The sequence below is a fragment of the Podospora bellae-mahoneyi genome, chromosome 4 (genome assembly GCF_035222275.1).
Source record: "Podospora bellae-mahoneyi strain CBS 112042 chromosome 4, whole genome shotgun sequence".
Taxonomy (NCBI): domain Eukaryota; kingdom Fungi; phylum Ascomycota; class Sordariomycetes; order Sordariales; family Podosporaceae; genus Podospora; species Podospora bellae-mahoneyi.
The window spans coordinates 1,895,334-1,915,735 of NC_085883.1; the positions used below are offsets into that span (position 1 = coordinate 1,895,334).

Genomic DNA, 20,402 nt, shown 5'->3' on the forward strand with positions numbered 1-20,402 from the left:
AGCAGCATCTGATGGGAATTGACAGTACATGACATGGCATGATTTCAGCTATAGCTAGCCAGCTCAATGCTTATCTACAGATAGATACAACCACCTAACAGCAACAGATAGCATGAGTATCTAGGTAGCTGATTGCTCAGGATGACGGCACCTTCAGCCCAGCTGGAAGTTGTTTTGCGGGACTCAAAGAGAAATCTGGGGAAATGTGGGTGTTTGGTGCACTGAGTGGTCTGTGCTCTCTCTCATCTCCGCATTCAACAGCTGCCAAGATTTCTGACCCGCTGTAGCCCCGCGACGCCATCTCATCTCATCTTCTCACCCAATCCACCCCCAAAAAAATTGTTCTCGAACACAGCTGAGGGGATCTATTGAGGATAGCACACCGGTATTCCCATCGTTTTTATTTGTCGATACTCTTTGTATCATTGCTTTTCAGTCTCTTTTCTGTCGCGTCTCCCAGGGCTCAGACCTCCTTCTCTCCGGACTCGAACTCTGCATTATGCCTACGTCAATCTTTCCCAACGAACCGCTGCCCTGTTCCCAGTCTTGTCGATGAAAGCAGGCTTTGCCTGGTCATCTTGCAGCGAACCACCCGCAACAAAGCGCATCATGACAGTCCCATTGACGGTACCATCGACGGGGGAAAGAGCCGAGCTCTGTGGGTGTTACACTAGAAAGCGGGGTGCATCTCAACCAAAGCACCAAACATCTGAAAGCCACGGAACCGAGGAACCGTTTTCCAACCTCCTGCTGGTCAGTTTTCGGAGCTCAAACTTTACCAGTCTTGTCCGGGGTCGTGGGGATGTCTAAGTCAGGATTGTAGATCCAGCGGAGCTGCTAAACGATAGAGACATACCAAGGTATGGCGAACTATCTCGAACACGAGAATCATCAAGTCAACTTTCACATGATATCCCAAGATCCCCAAACAAATCTCTCTCGGAGGATCCCAACGTTCACAAACGCGGAGTGCCTTAGTCTCGACGTCAGCAGGTGTTGGAGGTGTGGAGGCGGGCGCCACTTTGGGGAAAACGCTTGGAGAATTCAACCCCCCTGTTCGCTCCGGATTATTAGTGCGGGGCCCCGCGAAATCCGCTCGCAAAATGCGGAGAAACGGGAGAGAAACTTGGACGTGCCTGGCCTGGCGGGATGAAGCCCTCATCAACTTCACCGCCCTTCGCCCTTCACGTCTGATTGTGGTGCGGAACATGAAATACCGTCGCTCATCTCGTCACTGGCCTCTCTCTGTTAACAACGAAAAACATCCTTTCTTCCGACCCTGAAAACTCTTGGACATTATGATATGGCCGGTTGCCCGTCCCGGACCTTGACCGCGCCGAACAGCTGGAGCAGCCAGGGGCGGCAGGTTCAAGAGGTTCAGATCAGCAAGACGCATGTGAGTATAGATACCTGGACAGACTACGTACTGGACTATCTTGACGGCGGTAACAAAAGTGTTCGCGGCGTGTGTGGGTTGGAGAAGCATGGGGAATCTGCACCGATAGTAACACCTCGCCTACACCCGTCGTCTTCCCCAGGTATTGAGCCTACTATCGCATCCAATATGTCGCCTGCGTCTTTGAAAATAGGCAAAATGCACTGCGTCTGGAGACCCAAGACTGTCTGCCTGCCGCCGCCGGTCGTGAGCCGAATATCGCCAGGTGGATGATAACTTCCCGGCCTCACTGGTGGTGTATCCATGAAAAAACAGCCCCTTCTCAGAGCGTGTGACACCTCTGAGAACACAGACCTCCTCTTTCCCCCACGGCTTGCTCGGCATCCAGGGCCTGAGGGGTGCTCGTTGATCATAGGTTGATGCCCAAGCTCATGGGTTGAGAGAGAGAGAGAGAGAGAGCAAGAGAGAGAGAGAGAGGGGAAGCACGCTAACTACCGACCTATGCAATGGAGTCAACATCACGCACAACACCATCTCGGGACGGCCTGACCACATTCCCCCTCTTCCCATAGATGAGATGATGCATACATCTCGGTGTTTATTTCCGTCACGCGGCAAGCCTGATCCGGGGATGCGATTAGGGTTATCCGAAGCTGGACTCGTCATATGTCGTTGACTACCCATGATTTCAACAAGCCCAACATGGCTATTCAGCACCCACGGCCTGTTGCTCGGTTCGTTTGGATTATCAGGAGACATTAGTCCTGCAATGACCAGGGGTTTGCAAGTATCTCTGGTTAAGACAGCTGGATGATCTCCGGACGAGGAGGGGAGAAGGCTTCGGCCGATAACCTCATCGGCCATGAGCATTTTGCTAAGCAAGAAAGAGCCATGTGAAAATGTCGCAGAGCCTCGGATCGAAATGTGAGCCTCAGGCTGAAAAATAAAAATAAAAAAATACGCCGACGACGGTCCGTAACAGTGGGGGATGATAAAGCCACTGGACCTATTCCCGCCGCGAACCTGAGATTTCCTGTCTCAGGAGATCATCGAGGTCATTTGGGCATCTACACCTCCTACTCTGCAGGAATCTTTTTGCAGCAAAAGCTGACAGGTAGTGATCATTTGGTGTAACACTCCCAAGTAACTTTACCTACACATCGTGCTACCTTACTAACTTGGTAAGCTACCTTGACAGGTCAGACGTAACCAGAACAGAACCCCTTAGCTCTCGAGAAGGGGTTTTTGATCGACTCCCCACATGTCTGTTCAGGTCACCCGGGGCCTTCTGGCTGGTAGTATCCGGCCTTATTTCTTGCATTCACCTTCGTCTCTAGCTGGGAAGTTCGGCCGGCCGAGCGAATCAAATGCTGCGGCCCGGACCAGGGGTTGTAGTTGACCCCTTCATCTAGTTGAACGTTTCCCATCATATCCATTTCTTAACCCCAGACCATTCGCTTCTTTCCGCATTTTGCCGCGCCTTGTCTTGGGAAGTCCCGAGGAGACTGCATCTGGATCGAGACGGACCAACATCACAGGACGCCTTTGAGCTCGCTCACCTGCCGTTATTCCCAACACCCTCAGCCGTGAGGCATGCCGTACTCGAGTGAGCTATCGCTTTTTACCTCTGTTTCTATCATGAAGAAACATGGAAACATGCTCAGCAATCGAAAATGGCTTGTTCACGCGGGAGTATCGATTATGTACTCGGGTAATGCGGGCGGAGCAACCGACGACGGGCTGGATCATGGCCAGGAATTCCGTCCAATGATTTGACTTCGTTCATGCTCCCTCGATGGAACAAGTGCCAGTATCAAAGTTCCTCAGACATCAATCGACAGACTTAATCGGGGTTGAAGGTTGTTTTTGGGATATACACCGGTATGGCGCCCGCGTACGTGTTCATTCGGGGTCGGGCGGTGGCCTGGCGGTAACCTCACATCTCAGTTGATGGCAGGACTGAAGCTTGGCTTGCCGGAGGTGATGGTTACATGAGACAGTCATCGAGGGCTCTCGGGAACAAACTACACGGAAAATCACAGACACATGTTGCTTTTGCCCGGAACCGTGTGGCATTGACTAGCGTCATCACCATCCATCCATGGCTGAGGTGGCTGGCCCCGAGGGCTTTGGTATTGGAACACAACATCGTCACTTTCTCCTCTTCCCCACCATCTCAGAACCATGCACGTGTGCGTTGGTGTTTTGTTTCACGGGCTCAGCAAGGCCAGGTTGTTGTGTCTTGTCCTGGCTCCCCGGAATGCTGAAGGTATGATTACCCCTGAGACTGGCCAACCGGGGAATGACGAGAAACAAGGTTTCACTTTTGTCAACCACGGCACTCAGCCTCTGCGGACACATACAAAAGTCAGTCGGAAGTAAGGGCAGGACAGACTTTTCTTTTCCGCTTCTCCTCCACGCACCGGCGGACGATAGGTGCTGTTGCTTGTCATGCGTTCCAGCTCGTTGTTGGTGGCTGTTGCCACTGCTGCTTCGGCGGTGCAGGCTTTTTGGCTTGGAGATATTCCTCGTGAGCTTCTCTTTATCTGCTCTGATCAGGTTGAGGACGGCTGCTAACGTGCGAGGCAGATCGAGGCATTGCGCCGTTTGCTCAGCCAAACTATCCAGTCTTCCGCAATGTGAGGGACTATGGCGCCAGGGGTAAGACATCTTGAAGTTGCCAGAAAAGACGGAAAGCTAATTCGTGCTGTTAACAACAGGTGATGGAATAACTGACGATACTGCTGCTATCAATGCTGCCATCAATGCTGGGAATCCTTGCAACAGGGGATGTGTATGTCGAACTGTTGCGGGCCTACGCTCCGAGGAAGCAATGCTAACACACAAGAAAGGCATCCACTACCACAACTCCTGCAATCGTTTACTTCCCGGCAGGCACCTACCTCATCTCTTCCTCGATCCTGCCAGCGTACTTCACCCATCTTGTCGGCGATGCTTCCGCTCCACCTACCCTCAAGGCCACGGCCAACTTCCAGGGGTTCGGGCTGATCGACGGCAACCCGTACTACACCGAGGTTCTCAACTGGAAGGCGGTCAATGTCTTCTTCCGCCAGGTCCGTAACTTTGTCATCGACACCACTGCCATCGCCCCGGGGAGGGCAGCAACAGGCATGCACTGGCCTACCTCTCAGGCGACCAGTCTGCAGAACATCGTGTTCAACATGCCATCCACGCCCGACGTCGTCCACGTTGGTCTGTTTATCGAGGAGGGTAGCGGAGGCATGATGGCCGATCTCACTTTCAACGGCGGCGCTACCGGTGCCAGCATGGGCAACCAGCAATACACGATGCGGAACATGAAATTCAACAATTGCAAGACGGCCATCATCCAGATCTGGAACTGGGGCTGGACATACCATGGGCTGTCCATAAACAACTGCGGTGTCGGTCTTGACCTTTCTGCCGGCGGTCCAAGCAACATCAACGTTGGCTCCGTCACCCTCTTTGACAGCACCTTCAGCAACACCCCGGTCGCCATCAAGACGGCCTGGACACCCTCCGCCAACCCCCCAACTGGGGGGAGTCTCGTCATCGAGAACATCCAACTCAACAACGTCGCCGTCGCAGTCCAAGGCCCAAGCGGGACCATGCTCGGCGGCACATCAGGCTCAACCACGATCCCAGCCTGGGCCCTAGGCCACCTCCTCGACCGCGGCACCAACGCCCCCCGTTTCTCGGGACCGATCAACCCCAACCCACGCCCTGCCTCCCTCCTGACCTCCGACGGGCGGTACTACGTCCGGTCCAAACCCCAATACGAATCCGTCCCCGCCTCGTCGTTCCTCTCGGTCCGCGCCTTTGGCGCCAGAGGCGACGCGGCAGCCGACGACACATCCGCTCTCCAAAACGCAATCAACACGGCTGTTGCCCAAAACAAGATTTTGCTTCTCGACCACGGCCTCTACCGCGTCACTTCCACCATCGTCATCCCTCCTTCTGCCAAGATCGTCGGGGAGGCCTACCCTGTTATTTTATCTTCTGGTGGTTACTTTAACGACATGAGCAACCCCCGGCCCGTTGTTCAGGTGGGGACGACGTCTGGTCAGCAGGGGTATGTCGAGCTGAGTGATTTCATCGTCGCCACGCAGAATGCGCAGGCTGGGGCGATTTGCATAGAGTATAACCTTGCCACCAACGGGGGCCAGCCGAGTGGCATATGGGATGTGCACGTGCGGATTGGAGGGTTTACGGGCACACAGCAGCAGATTGGGCAGTGTTTGAAGAAGCCGGGGAATGGGAGTGTCGATCGGAACTGTGTTGTGGCGTTCATGGCGATGCATGTCACCAAGGGGGCGAGGGGGTTGTACATGGAGAATGTTTGGCTGTGGTGAGCACACACCTACCCACCCACCCACCCACCCACCCACCTACCTACCTACCTACCCACCTACCTTCCTACCGTCAAGGGGCGATGAAATGCTGACTGAGATGGCGATGATGATAGGACGGCGGATCACGATATCGATGAGCAGTTGAACACTCAGATTACGATTTATACTGGTCGTGGACTACGTAAGGTCTCCTCATCTGTACGCTGTTGGATGGTGTGTTGCTGACAACAAAAAAGTAATCGAATCCACCACCGGCCCCCTTTGGCTCTGGGGGACAGGCTCAGAACATCACGTCCTCTACCAATACCAGCTCACCTCCACCTCGGACATCTTCCTCGGCCAGATCCAGACCGAGTCGCCCTATTTCGCTCCCGTTCCCAACTCCCTTGTTCCGTTCCCGCCCGTGGCGAAGTACTCCGACCCCGACTACCGCGCTCAGTGTGTGGGGATCGCGGGGAACTGCCCGGCGGCGTGGGGATTGAGGGTGATGAGCAGTAGGAATGTGTTGGTTTACGGAGCGGGGTTGTATTCTTTCTTTGATAATTACTCCACGGCTTGCAGCACGTTTGATGCGGGGCAGACGTGCCAGCAGAGGATCACGAGCGTGGAGGGGAGGGCGGAGAATGTGGCGGTTTATAACCTCAACACGATCGGGACGAGGGAGATGGTGACGAGGGATGGGGGGATGGTGGGGGGCAGTGGGTGGGCGGAGAACAGGAACACTTTTGCGAGTAATGTTGGGGTTTATAGGGCTTAGTTTGCATAGAGATCATGTAGGGGGGGGGTTAGGGGTCGAGGGGTTGGTCAAGGGAGGTAGATTTTCAACGCTGGAGCTGGGTGTGGGAGGTAAGTTTGATGATGCTGGAGTTGGATGACATAAATTGGAATACATCATGCTGACTTTTCCCAACCCTGATTCTGCTTGTAGAACAGAAGTGCCAGAAACCAAAAACAGTAAGCTGCGCGTGTATCAAGCTGGGTATCCTTCTAAATCACCAGCCGAAAAATATCCAGAACAGCAACTCAAGCAGTGAAAAACAAAATATAAAAAAAATTAAAAAAATATACAAAAATCAATAAATAAATAAACAAAAATAAAAAATCAATAAATAAACAAAAATAAAAAATCAATAAATAAATGAAATAGTTGTCACCGTGCCGACCAAGGACAAGGGTAAGTGTCTTGTTAATGCGCGAGGGCAAGGAAAAGGGGAGCAAAGCTCACTATGAAGCGGTGTCTAAATACAGCCGAAGCGGCGCTGCTCCTCCCGAGCCCCACACCCTGTTCTCCTCTGAGCCTCGCTATGGTGCCGTGACAATAGTATACAGACAACAAACCCAGAGCCAGTTGCTTTCCCAACCGACCCTCCAGCAGAACTCACTCCTCCTCCTCCTCGTCCTCACTATCATCCTCATCCCCCGGATCAGGCATCACAATCCTGTTCAAATGCGTCACAAACCCAACCATCCCCCCCACTACATCCATCACCTCCCCTTCCAAGCCCCCCTCCCTCGTCCAAACCCCATCATCCACCTTCTTCCAAACAGTATGATTCCTCAACTTGAGCAGCCGCATATCCCTATGCTCGGGATGAAACCCCTTCGGCCTGGTCTTGAGCGCGTTCCCTCTGTTCATCTCGGCGTACGCCGCCATTGCGTCTTGTTCCTCCTCTTCCCGATTTTTCTTCCCCTTTCCCCTGCCCTTCTTTTCCCCTTGCAGGAGGAAAATCCGCCTAAAGGCCGGTTCGGTGAGCGCCCTCCTCCATCGATCAGGCCGCTCATCAACACTAGCCCTCAGCCTCCCCAAAGCGGCCCCGTCAGGATGCCACAGCCCCCCACCCACAAAACTGTTCCCATCAGGTTCCACGTGAACATAATAACACGCATAGGGGCCCTTACGACCTGTCCTGCTGAACGCAGCCGAGAAGTGAGGCTTGTAAGGTGTGGGGTCGTTACTGAAACGAACATCCCGGTAAATTCTAAAGTTGACGTCCTTAAAAGGGAGCTCAGGCACGGTAGGGTCGAGCGAGGTGATTTTTTCGGTTAAGCAGGTGACGTAAGACTCCCAGTCGGCGAGAGCGCGGCGGTACTCCTTGTCGTGGAGCTTGAGCCAGGAGCGCTTGTTGTTGGCTTTGAGGTCCGAGAGAAAGAGGAGGGTGTTGGGGTGGAGGGCGTGGGGACGGTAGGGGGTGGTACCTTCGGGTCGGAGGGTAGGGAGGGGGGTGTATGTCACTTTTGGGGGGGCGTCGGAGTCGGAGTCGGAGTCTGATTCTGGTTTGGCTTCCTCTTGGGGGTTGTCTTTGAACTCGTTGTCGTCGTCTGGATCAGATTCAGGTTCGAGCTGCTTCTTGGCTTTCTTTGCTGGACGGCCTCTGCCGCGTCTTTTTGGGGCGGTTGGCTTGGCTTTGGCGAGGGGGTCTGGTGATTCGGAGTCTGAAGGGGAGGGGTCAAAGTATTTGCTGGTTTTGCCTGTGGATGATGACGCTGCGCGCTGGGGCCTTGACGTTGATACTGGCTCTTCCACTGCGGCAGCAGCGGCAGATTTGCGTTTTCGGCCGACCATTCTGAAATGATTTGAGAAAGAACCGAATGAGGGTTGTGAGGGCCAATCGATCTAGGGGTCAATTTCTCTCCAAACAAGAGCTGATCTTTGTGACGGTTGCTCGATGACGTTCGCGATCCGAGGAATATTCCAGACGAGCGGAGATGTCATGGCAGTGCCGTGTTCTGTGTTCTGTGTCGCGAAAGCACGTGCCTCTTCTTTAATTGGATTATGTCGTCTATAACACTTGCCCCTCCTTTACCATCACCGACCAGAGATGTCGAGCTACAAATCTATGTGCTTCATCAAAGTGAAGACACTGGATGCTTCAGGGTAGCATCGCAGCTATGGGAAAGCCACCCTTGGAGCATACATACGTACGCCCCGTCGAGGATCTTTTGTGCGTGGATCTTCCCCAGAAACTACCCCAAACAGCCCCCGGATAGTCCCACACAAAAAGCTTTCTCTCTTTCCTTCTTTCTTTGAACATTTCCTGACAAGCAATTCTCGTCCTGCATCATCGCGCATTACCTACCCCACACTTTCTCTTCTTAAGAACTTCCCCAACCCCCAGCCTCCCCCGCGCATCTCCAACTCTGCTTTCTAACCTCACCTAACCCGCATCCTCAGCCATCCATCCCGCTTGACAACCCCATCCCTGCTATCCCACCCCTTTTCCAATCACTGTTCGCCTCTCCCATCCTCACCATGACCAACCCCTCCCCCCTAACCCGGCTAACAACCCACGGCTACGTGATAATCCCCTCCTTCCTACCCCCCTCCACTCTCTCCGCCCTCCGCACCGCCTCATCCACTCTCATCTCCCTCTCCTCTGCCGGCCAATGGCCCCACGTCCGCACCACAGGCAAACAATTCCCCCCCTGGGACCCCTCCCTAGTCCCACACTCGGCCGGCATCTGGGGCGTCCAACACCTCCTCCACCCTTCCCTCCCCCTCCCCCCCTCCCAACGCGAGGCTTTTGTCAAGCTCTACTTCTCCCCCGCGCTGCTCTCCCTCTCCCGGGAAATCCTCTCCCTCCCTCCGCCTGACGGCCTGGTGATGGAACTGTTCAACCTGCTGTGTGAGCCCAGCGACGGGAAAGGGTTCGAGCTCTCCTGGCATAGGGACGACATTCCCGCCTCGGCGACGGAGGAGGAGGAACGGGAGAGGGTGTGTAAACCGGGGGAGGTGTACTCTCACACGCAGTGGAATTTGCCGTTGTATGACGACAGCAGTTTGGTTTTGGTGCCGGGGTCGCATTCGCGGCCGCGGACGGCAGCGGAGCGAGAGGCTGATCCTCATGGGGGTGATTTGGAGGGGCAAGTGGTGGTGGAGCTGAAGGCGGGCGATTTGGTGTTTTACGATAACAACATCCTCCATCGGGGGGTGTATTCGGGGGGTAAGCAACGGGTGACGCTCCACGGGTCGGTTGGGAGGGCGGATGGTGGGGGGGAGGGGATGAAGAAGCGGGCGAGGAATGTGCTGCAGCACGGGGTTGGGAGCTGGGTTGAGCGGGCCGATTTTTCTTGTTTGGGGGAGGGGGAAGAAAGAAAGACGGCGGAGGGGATGAGGAGGAGGTTGGTCGAGATGGGGAGGGCTGCTGGAGAGGTTGGCTACTCGCTTGTCGGCTGAAAAGGAGGGATATAATCTAGTTTTTTTAAGTGCAGCGTATGGATATCGCCCCTAGTTTCTCGAACTATGAGAATGAGCTGCTCGGACGGCTGTTTTTTTGGACTTCAGTCCGTGATTCAGCAAGATGTGCCAACCATGGAATACGCACAGCTGCTCTTTTGGCTCATCTAGAATAACTTCGAGAAAACCGCGGCGGCTCTCACGCCAACTCACTCCATCACATTTATTATTAACGGCCGGCAGGTGGCGGGTATCGAAGCAGCACACACACATAACCGTCTCAGCTACCTGGTTCCCCTCCCTCCTTGCTTCAACAGCAAAAGTATAAAAACAACAAAAAGGCAATTGGTATCTCGTTCGGCAATTCATTACCGTTGGTTTCCCTTTCCCAAGCAACAAAAGCGCCCCGCAACACAAAAAAAAAAAGAAAAATAAAAAAAAAGGGACAACAGATTCAACCCCAACTCGACTCAATATCGCCAAGCTTCCCGCGCAACCAAAGGCATGGTCATTTTCGTATTTCGTTATACCGTCGACTTCGTTCGTTTCGTTATGGAAGCCGGGGTGATGGGCACTTAGGCAGTAGTGGTGGTGGTAGCCGCAGCAGGAGCAGCAGCCGAGGCAGGAGTGGCCTCGACAGCCGGAGCAGCAGCCGTCTCCTCCTTCTTCTCCTCGACAGCCGGAGCGGGAGCGGGAGCGGGAGCGGGAGCAGGGGTCTCCACGGCGGGAGCAGGAGCCGGCTCAGCAGCGACTGGGGCCGGAGCAGGAGCGGGGGTCGGCTCGGTGGCAGCTGTCGGAGCAGCAGCCGCGGCGGTGGTCTCAGCAGCGGGGGCAGCTAAACCTTAATGTTAGCACATCTCAACTTTTGTTTTTCTTTTTACCGTCACAAAGATACGAACCAGCTGGGGCGGGAGCCTCCTCCTTCTTCTCCTCGGCAGCAGCAGCGGGAGCAGCTTCAGTAGCAGCTATTATTTGTTAGTTTTTTTCCAAGGTTCCTCTGACTTCCGAAATCAGACACAACTCACCAGCCGGAGTCTCAACAGGGGCAGCCGCAGGGGCCGTCTCGGTCTTGGTGGCCTCGGTGCCAGCAGTGGCAGCGGTACCAGCGGCCGCGGCGGGAGCAGCAGTGCTGCTCTCACCAGTAGCAGCAGCCGGGGCCGCCTCGTCCTTCTTGGCCTTCTCCGCGTCCTTCTTCGCCTTCTTCTCGGCCCGGCTCTTGAAGGCAGCCTTGAGCTTGCCCTTCAGGTTGTCGAGAGCGCCGAATGCTGTTTATGCGCCAAAAGCGGTTAGCTCACGATATTCCTCTTTTCCAGCCGCTTCTCGCTTCTCGCTTCTCTTGCCTTGTCCGACGCGACACATGGCTTCCGAGCATAGTCGCACACGAGGCAACGCCATCAAAATGGCCGAGGTGGACAAACAAGGCCGTCGCGATGGATGATCGAGGAGATAAAGCCAATGTGATGGGGAAACTTACGGATTCCAGGCATGATGGCGGTGGTTGATGAGTATCAGCTAACGATGCTGGTCCAGTTATTGTTGAAGATGAAGGAAAGCTGCTGCGTTGTCGCAAAGCTGGCTGGGGCGTTGTCGTGCTCGTGTGTGGAAGAGAGGAGAGAAGAAGAAGAAGAAGAAGAAGAAGAAGAAGAAGAAGAAGAAGAAGCAGTGGAACAGAAAAACTTCCGTGGTTGCAGCAAGCTGGGAGGAGAGGAAGAGAAGGAAAGAAGGAAGAAAAGGGGAAAAAGGCGGCTGGAGAGTAATGTCAAGGTTTATTATGTGAGGCGGGTGTGACCCTTAAAAAAGCGGATCATCGTGGCCCGCGCCGCCGCGCCTCATCAGACAACCACAACCACCACACATATAACAACAATAGGATACCCCCATCAACAAGGCCGTCAGGTTCTATCAAGTTTCGGACCTGCTTTGGTATGTCTCCCTACTAGGACCTTGAAGAATCACCCGGGTCTGTGGCACCGACCCCCCAATGCACCTATCTGATGAAGGCAGGGCGCGGGGACAAGTTTGACAGCCAATTCACAGCTCCGGGTTCTCTCTGTTCAGTGGTACACATGCCACAGTCTGAGACAGGCCAAAAGCTTCCACCACATCTGTGAAAGAGGAAAATCCACTTTCCCCGCAATCGGACAGACATGGGTTCCCATGGATGGCCTGTCTCTCTCTCTCTCTCTCTCTCTCTCTCTCTTTCTCTTTCTCACACACACACTGATATTTTTTGTTGAACGGGAGGGTCACGACACCCAGGTGGGCAATGATGCAAAGTGTGGTTTGTCAGAGGGAAAGCTTCAATGTTATTAGCATGCAGATTACAACCACAAAATCCCTGGTGACGGAATCACAAAAAGGTACCAAAAAAGGCCTAAGCGAAATGTCAAAATGCATCCCACGAAAATACGAAGGCTTGCCTTTTGGATGCGACGGGCTAGCGACGATCTCGATGCAACTGCAACTTCAACGGCGGGCGCAGGTGATATTAGATTGCCAAATATTAGGATGACGGGCGGTTAACATGATATTCCCTCTCCCTCTCACTCTCTCTCTCTCTCTCTCTCTCTCTCTCTCTCTCTCTCTCTCTCTCGCTATATATATATATATATATCAAGCATGAATAGCAGCACCCTTCGGGGTCCTGATGCTGCAGAAGGGGTCCAGCTTCTGCCGGTGGTCCAGACCGCTGATATTCTGAAACGGGGGGCAAAGCTGCCAAAGCCAAGTTCCAGTGTGAGGGATAAGCATAACCCCCCTTGTCCGCCCCCACCTTGGGGTGGTTTGGGGCGATGGGATTGGTTTGGTTGGTGGTGTTTCGAGTTCAATTGATTCCCGCCCGTGTTCGTGTTGGGACGCGTTTTTTGACAATATTTTGTTTGAGGAGGAGGAGGCACTGCACCGCCTTGACATCAAGTCATAGCTCTGTGTCGTGTTCAGAACTGCAGCTGTCACGCAACCTGCATACGTCAGTTAGTTCACTTTCTAGGGCTCAATGAAGTTTGCTGCTACTGGTACAGAAAGGAGGGAGGCTGTGACAGATCCCAAACACGAGGAGAGAGAGTACTGGTATTCTCTTCAGCTCTCAGTCACCCTTCTGACTGTCAGGTCAGATACGTGTCTGCTGGGTATCATAGATTCCCTTCTTTTGATGAATTGCCTCTTCACCGTCTTACTTTCCCCCCAAGAATACCTGATTATGGATTATGCTAGCAACATGACACAACTCGTTACATCCTTCCAAGCCTACAACAATACAATGAATCACACCCCACTCTCAGGGGCAAACAAACAGGCACTCACCACCTCCCAGCAGCTTGGAAATGACTCTGCAAATAGTCTACCTCTCTTTCCCATTCACGTTTCAACTAATAAACCAACCACCACAGAAAGAAAACTCATCCCCGAACAAGAAAAAAAAAAAAAACTAGACGCCGCCCGGTTCAGGGAGGAGCCGACCGAGTTGACAAAGATGGATGAATCCAGAGCCAAGGCCGTGGAGGTGGAGATGGGAGAAGGCGGAAAATATCGAATGTCCAGGCCGCTGCCGGCCGAAAAATAATCGGGGTTTTGTCCGCTGTCTTGCGGTGCCCTGATGATGAGGAGGGAAGGAGCTGAGAGGTACCGAAGACGGTATGTTGGGATGTGAAAGTTTCAGAGGGGAAAAAATAATGGGTAGGGAGAGCATACGACTTCAGAGACGTGATATGGTTAAGGTCCTAGTGGAAAAGGAAACATTTGGGAGATGGGGATTACTGAATGAGCATCAAACAGCCGTAACCAACAGTCTCACCTTCCACACCATAAAGTTGTCATCTAATAGCCCAAGTGTCTACACTCCATCCGCAGTTTTATCTTCCGACAATCTTCACTAACCCCAGATTCTTGGACAAGACACGGCCACATAGGTAGGTAATAGGTTTATGGTTTTAATCAGCTAATATATATGAATGGTATCATCAGCCTTTTGAATCGGGCAAAAGCAACAGCCCCAATCCAATTTCATCCTTCCCAACTCCTCCCTCCCTTCCTTATTGTGACCTATCCTCGAAACAGACACACACACACACACAAAAGAAAAAACGTCTCGCTTCCCGCTCCCCTCCTCTAAAGCCAAGACTGTTCCAAACATTGTTCTTCTACCCTCCAAGTGTGGCAGCGGGTCTCATGATTCAGGTCACACAACAAACAACATCGTTCTTCCGAGCACACCCTTTATCCCACCAGCCGTAACCTTTCTCAATCCCAGACAAAGTACCCACTCCCCCTTCTACTCTTCGCAGTAGTGACCCCCTAATTCACCATCGCCTCCTGCTGCCCACTCCTCGCAGCAAACCAGCCCCCCCTCTCCCACTCTCCCGGCACATACAACGCCCTCTCCCTCACCCCATCATCCACAATCCCCTTCAACAGCTCCTCCAACCTCTTGAAGTCGATGGGCTTCAGAATCCACCCGTCAAATCCCGCATCAACATACGTGTCCTTTTCCCTCTCCACCAAGCTCGCCGAGACCGCAATGATTGGTATTCTCCCATGGTTCTGCGCAATGGCGGACAGTTCGGGGGGCTGGGGGCGGCTGCTCGATGTCTCGAATGTCCTGATCATCTTGGTGCTAGTAAGGCCGTCCACGATGGGCATCTGCTCGTTATTAGCAAAGGGTTGCGACCAAGGCAAGATGAGAGAAACATACCTGCATATCCATGAGCACCACATCATAGCCCCTAGGTTTCTCCCCATACATTGTCGCGCAATCTTCGCCGTTCAGCGCATGGGAAACCTTGTGCCCAGCCTTTTCCAACCGCTTCCTCAAAACCTTGAGGTTGATCGGATCGTCCTCGGCAACGAGGACTTCCAAGCCTGGCGTGGCAACAACCTCGCCCGCACTCGTCGAGGCGGCAACCTCCCGGGTGTCCTCTCGAACGTCAGGGGTGGGCGGTATTTCAAAAAGGATACCCGACGTCTCGCTCTGCTGAGGCAGCGATGGCTTGTCATGGTACTCGTCTGGTATGCGTACAGGTTTCAGCGGGGTCCTGGAGTCGTTGATGAACCGCACTCCCGGTGGGCTTTCGTGAGAGGCAGGGGGTTCGGTGAGAGGTTGTGACTGCTGTTTGATGTTGGTGGGAGAAGAGCCTGACCGAGTAGGTTCAGATGGCCTGACCCGCCTTGTAGGGCTCAGAGAGCGTGTTGCATGGCCGTCTTTGGTACCTGGTGCTGGTGGATTGTAATATGCGCCTCGGGAGCTCCGTCGTCGTTTGGCTAATTCAGGATCCAACTCGCCCCAGGTGATGGGTGTTTGGATAGCATCGATTAACCGTTCGGCGTCGCTCATCCCACTCTTGACACTGCTCTTGCTGGCTATGCTACGGTGGCTGTGCGTGCTTTTGGAGTCATCAAAGCTTTTCTTTGCTGATATCGACTGGTTGGTATGGGTGGATCCGCCGCTTCCCCTGTTGACGACGATGACCTCTCCGTCGGTGGGTCGAGGTGTCGACGCTGCCGCGACGGATCCAGTTCTGGAAGTCTCTGACAGGGCACCCGAGGCTGTCGCTGTCCCGTCTGCCGAGGCGGCATCCTCGGGAAGCTCAAACGGCAACTGCATAACAAAGCGAGATCCTTTGCCCGGCTCAGATTTGAGCCGAAGTTGGCCGTCCATGTTTCGCAAGATACGCGCCACTACTGCCAGCCCCAACCCAAGAGTTCTGTCCTTTTCCGGCTTTTCCTTATCGCGGACGCCCTCGAGCGGACTGAACATATCGCCACCCTCATCCGTAGAGACTTGTTCGAGATCTCTAAACAAGGCATCGAGCTGGGTATTGCTCATACCCGAGCCCGTGTCCTGCACCACGATCTCGACCCGAACTCGACGCTCAAGAAGTTCGGCCAGGTACAGCTCGACCCTGACATGACCGGCCGATGTGTGCTGCACGGCATTCGCTGTCACGTTGGCAACTGCCTGTCGGACGCGACGTTGGTCCCCATACACGAACTTTGGAAGCCCGGGATGCTCGATGAACTCGTATTCGATGCCCTTCCGCCTGGCGTCGTTTTTGAAGGGCTCCGTCCCTTCCCGGACGCAGGCTGGCAGGTCAAAAATCTCGTCCTTGACGAGCTCCTGGCCCTCCTCGGTTTTGGTGAGATCCAGCAGGTCATTGATGACATAAATCAACGACTTTGACGCCGAGTGGGAGCGTGACAGATTGTCTCTGGTTTCCTGATCCAGAGAGCCTTCCAGCGCGATCTCGAGGTAGTTAATGATGGCGTTGAGCGGCGTGCGCACTTCGTGGGCCGAGTTTGCCAGCAAGAGTCTTGTGAGCCGGCTGCTCTGCAGCGCCGCCTCCTTCTGCCGCCAGACCTCGATGAACTTGCCGTAGACCAAGCACAGCACTGCGGCCGTCTCGACCTGTTCCTCAGACCAGTCTCGGCTCTTGCCCACCACGGTCTCGTTCCACACCTTGAAACTCGTCCGCGGCTGGAGGTAGGCCTCTGTCCCTTCTTTAAAGGTTTTCTCGTACGGATTTCCCGCCCACTTGACTTCCTTGACCTGGCCCCTGCGGAAGAAAACGATGAAATCATTGCCGCCGATGCTCAAGGGGACGTATAGCAGGCCAGCGATGACCTGAAACCCGGGCGGGTAATGCAAATCGGGAAAGTCAACCTTGACGTCTTGCGTGGTGAGGACGGAGGTGAATTTCCGAAGCCGGAGATACTCGAGCATTGCCAGGGCCTCCTGAGAATGCTCAACCTTTCCTAGAATCTTGGTCTCTTCTCGAATAGAAAGCATTCCAAAATCGGCATCGAAGAGCTTGAGCAAGTCGTCGGAGGAGGCAATGATGTAGCCCGACGGGTTGTGTTCGGTGGGCACTGTGTTGATCAGTTTGCGAGCTTGCAGACGCGATGCGTAGGAGAGGCGTTCAATGTTGCGCGAAACTGTGTCGCCGACCAGCCGGCACATCTTTCTGATGGGAAACGAGACTCGCATGCCCTTGGGGCCATACGAGTGGCAGGCAATCAGCCCCCACAGGTCACCAAAGGCATTAGTCGATATCGACATGGAGGAGCGAACAGCCATGTTGGCGAGGTATTTGAGATGAATTGGTGACATGGCCCGGAGATAGGAATGGGTCATGTCCAGGGGCACTTCGAGGTCCTCTGTCGACCGGCACACAATTCTGGCCGTTTCGAGGTCTCGATCATAGAGAAGGCGAACTTTGTTGAGCTTGTACAGTTCACGCGCCTGTTTCGGAATGTCAGAGGCAGGAAAATGCAGTCCCTTGTACAGATCCCTGGTGAGTGCTGGGTCGACAAGCTCCGTGACCACCTTGCCGTTAAACATGGAATCGAACTGGTAAATCATGACGCGATGAAAACCTGTCAACTCTTTGACGATGCCCACCAGAATTTTAAGAAAGATCTCTAGATTTGGCGCGTTGGCGAGCTGTTCCTGCACTTGGCTCATAATGTCGAACACCTGCATGGCGCCGGCCTCTCCCCTACGTTTTCGCGCGCTCCTCAACACCCGCAACGGTTTGCTCAAAATCTCGGTGGACTCGGTGAGCTCTTCCAAGGTCGGGTTCGACTGCAGTGTATCCTCTGGCAGATTAAGCGTGTCTTCATCGACAGGGCGTAATGGATTTTGAAGGTCATTGTCCAACTCAAATTCGCACACGATGAGATTGGGATGTGCCGGGTTAGTGTGAATGGCACACCACAGCTTGACAGACTTGTCATGATTTGGCGGGCGGAGAGACAGACTGAAGACCTCGGGACCGTTGGTTGCTGGATCTGCATCCTCGTCTCTAATGAAGTCGACATGGTCCAGCAGATTATCGGCCTGCTCGTCGCTGAGGATATCCAGAAAATCGCCGAGTGCGAACAGCTCCTGAGGTCGGTACCCAATGATTTTTTGTGAGTTTTCACTGACGTGCCGTACTTGCAACCGGCCCTCGGCGTCTTCACGCAGGGTCAGAAGCATGCCAAACCCTTGGACCGCGCCAGGGGTATGAATGGGCTCATCTTCGCACCGCTGCAGTTTTCCGTCCCGCCCCGTGATGACGGCGTGTCCCTCATCCGTCATGACATGCGTGAAGCGAGTTGTGTAGAGCGAGTCGGGAATCGACGGGGCGATGGAGGATTTTCGCTCTGATAGGGTTTCCTCGGCGCGACTCAATGTTTCGGTTACGGCCTGCTCCTCGTCGGATGAATCGGCCAGAGAGAGCGGCATGGGATTGCCGTATCTTTCTGCGTCCGCTTGAATGCTGGAGAGCGACCCTGACACAGTCTGTTGTCGACGCTCTCGGGCAGTGGGAGCGGGCGGCGACCACGGAGCGGCTGCCGGAGTCACAGGCAGCGAAGCCGCAACTGCAGACCGGCCCCGTGCAAATGGAGTACGCTCCGAATGTAGCTCCAATTGTTTCCCATTGCCGAAACCTGGGGTCGGAGGGATTGGCGTGTGTCCTGGCTCTGAAAGCGACATCTTCCGTCGCGGTTCCTGCTCGCTCGACTTTCTCCCCATCGGCCCAGGCTCCCCAACACTGATGACGGATCGGATGGGAAAGACGCGATCTGTGGGATCCTGAGCGGTCCCCTGGCCGAGCTGGCGATCTTCAGACGCACTCCATGATGACACGGCGGTCGACATGGCCGTCGGCGAATGCGTAACATCACTTGGGATGGAAGTGCCTGTGTCAACATGGGTGGTTCCAGTTGTCGATGACTCGGTGCATACCTCCTCTTTGTCGCCCACGTCGGTGGCGATTCTGTCAAGTGTCGGTTTCCCATCCTCTTGGGCACATCCTTTTGGATCCATGCCGGGAAAGACGTCGTCGCGAGACCTAGTAGCCTCGTCGTTAGGACCAGCTTCCGCGGCAGACCGAGTTATACAATCATTCCCCTCGGACATCAAGACACCACGGCTCGATCAATTATACCGTCGCCAAAAAATATTTGTCAGACTCCTTCTAGCTGTGTGGCGTGTCAAGCAAGACCGGAGTGTGTTTTGTCGTGTAGTTGTGTTGTGCGGGATGGCAGCTTTGACCGAGGGACCTACGAAGCGAAGCACCTTGGCCCTCCAATTCACGAGACGTAATTAAGAGGGTCCAGCAACGGGGGATGGGATTGTGACAAATGGATGTCAAAACCTGATCACAGGGCGGGCAGGTGAGTAGAGGCGGGTCGCACACCAGGTCAGGGTGGTGTGGTTGATCTTGGCCCCTGGCTTTGCAGATCTTTGGGCGAGTAGCGGGGCAAAAGAGAGCACAGTACGTAAGTGTAGGTTTTCTGATCGTTCCAAGGTCGGTTTGCAGCCAGTTGAGCCACTGTCGGATGTTGATCAGGTCGGCTGTGGGAGGAGGGAATATAGGACGGTGGGATGGTAACAGGAGGACTAGGGGGAACAGAGGGGACAAAATGGTCGTTTGTTGTCAATCGCCAGGTTCGTTTCGGTGCCGCGGGCGGTGCGATTCACGTGTCGATGGGTGCCGCAAGTGCAAAAGACCGATGGAGACTGTCGAGGTGTCGGCCTGGTCTGAAGCTAGAACCTAGAGCTCTAGTGACAAGTGTAGAGGGGGCACCCGCCGGGAAAGCGCCTCCCGCTCAAGTGTGCGTCCCAAGGGAGCTGGATGTGGGAGAGAGGAGTGTTTGACGACGGGAGAGAGGGGACTGGGGGCTCGGTCGACACGCTGGGTGGCAAGTAAGCGCAAAAAGAACAGATGAATGAGGACCCCCGAGTGGCGGATGTTTTTCCGAGGACTTTTCCCTCTCTCTGTCTCATCAAATGGAATAGTCTCCGCCAAGACGTTCCAAGAGCCCGCAGAAGTGCCTAACTGATGATGAATGGTGGTCCATGGCCCATGGGTGAGCATCGCACCTCGTGCGGTTAAAACGGCGTTGCTTCCTGCATCGTATCATAGCGCAGCTAGGTAACGTTTTTGGAGTAGGTAAGGTTACCTGCCGAGACATCCCATCCCAGCCCAGATCTACCCCCCAATTTCTTACATACAGCTGTGAAGCTGTTGGCTTCAACAAAAACCTTGGAGCTCCCGGTGTGCTCCCAATCGCCCAATTCAGGTTTCCAGAAGAAACAAGCGGGGCCTGTTTCATCGGCCCCGCTGAAGATCGGCTCCACAGTCCGATCCAAAACTCCTGCAGGAAACCGTTTGCTTGGTGGTGTCTGATTCCATAAATATCAAGTAGTAAACCCAGCCCCGAGACCCTGAGAAAGTTGCCCCGAAACCTCAATATCCTCATCCCTCTAGGGATTTATTATCTGACATTGACGTCATTTCCTAGCACACAGAACCGAGACGCATGACGTAGCATGGCTGCTTGCCCTTCAGCCAATCACAGGGGATGTGGACAAAATGCTCCGGGCTACACAGGAATGGCTGGTTAAGGCTATTGGGAGGTGATGAGGGGCACATGGAGGGGCAGAGAGGAGCAATTCTTCAGTGGTGTCTCGGGCATAACGGATTATCCCGTTCGT

The 20,402-nt window shown here is 54.2% G+C and overlaps 4 protein-coding genes across 4 annotated transcripts; 2 read left to right on the forward strand and 2 right to left on the reverse strand.

Moving 5' to 3' along the window:
• The first annotated feature begins 344 nt into the window (after positions 1-344).
• On the forward strand, positions 345-6,657 carry QC761_409580 (uncharacterized protein). The gene is made up of 6 exons (XM_062879234.1): positions 345-3,926; positions 3,986-4,057; positions 4,117-4,190; positions 4,249-5,744; positions 5,862-5,929; positions 5,985-6,657. The coding sequence occupies exons 1-6, from the start codon at positions 3,848-3,850 to the stop codon at positions 6,503-6,505; spliced, it is 2,310 nt and encodes a 769-aa protein (XP_062732255.1). The 5' UTR covers positions 345-3,847; the 3' UTR covers positions 6,506-6,657.
• Positions 6,658-7,126: 469 nt separating this feature from the next.
• Positions 7,127-8,311, reverse strand: QC761_0066200 (uncharacterized protein; the record flags this gene model as incomplete). Its single annotated transcript, XM_062872646.1, has 1 exon — positions 7,127-8,311. The coding sequence occupies one exon, from the start codon at positions 8,309-8,311 to the stop codon at positions 7,127-7,129; it is 1,185 nt and encodes a 394-aa protein (XP_062732256.1).
• A 687-nt stretch (positions 8,312-8,998) lies between these two features.
• QC761_409560 (uncharacterized protein) lies at positions 8,999-9,922 on the forward strand (the record flags this gene model as incomplete). The annotated part of the gene is made up of 1 exon (XM_062879233.1): positions 8,999-9,922. One exon carries the CDS (start codon positions 8,999-9,001, stop codon positions 9,920-9,922), a length of 924 nt encoding a protein of 307 aa, XP_062732257.1.
• A 3,900-nt stretch (positions 9,923-13,822) lies between these two features.
• On the reverse strand, positions 13,823-20,173 carry QC761_409540 (uncharacterized protein). The gene is made up of 2 exons (XM_062879232.1): positions 14,613-20,173; positions 13,823-14,560 (listed from the first exon to the last, which is right to left on the reverse strand). Exons 1-2 carry the CDS (start codon positions 18,819-18,821, stop codon positions 14,216-14,218), a joined length of 4,554 nt encoding a protein of 1,517 aa, XP_062732258.1. The 5' UTR covers positions 18,822-20,173; the 3' UTR covers positions 13,823-14,215.
• Positions 20,174-20,402: the final 229 nt, after the last annotated feature.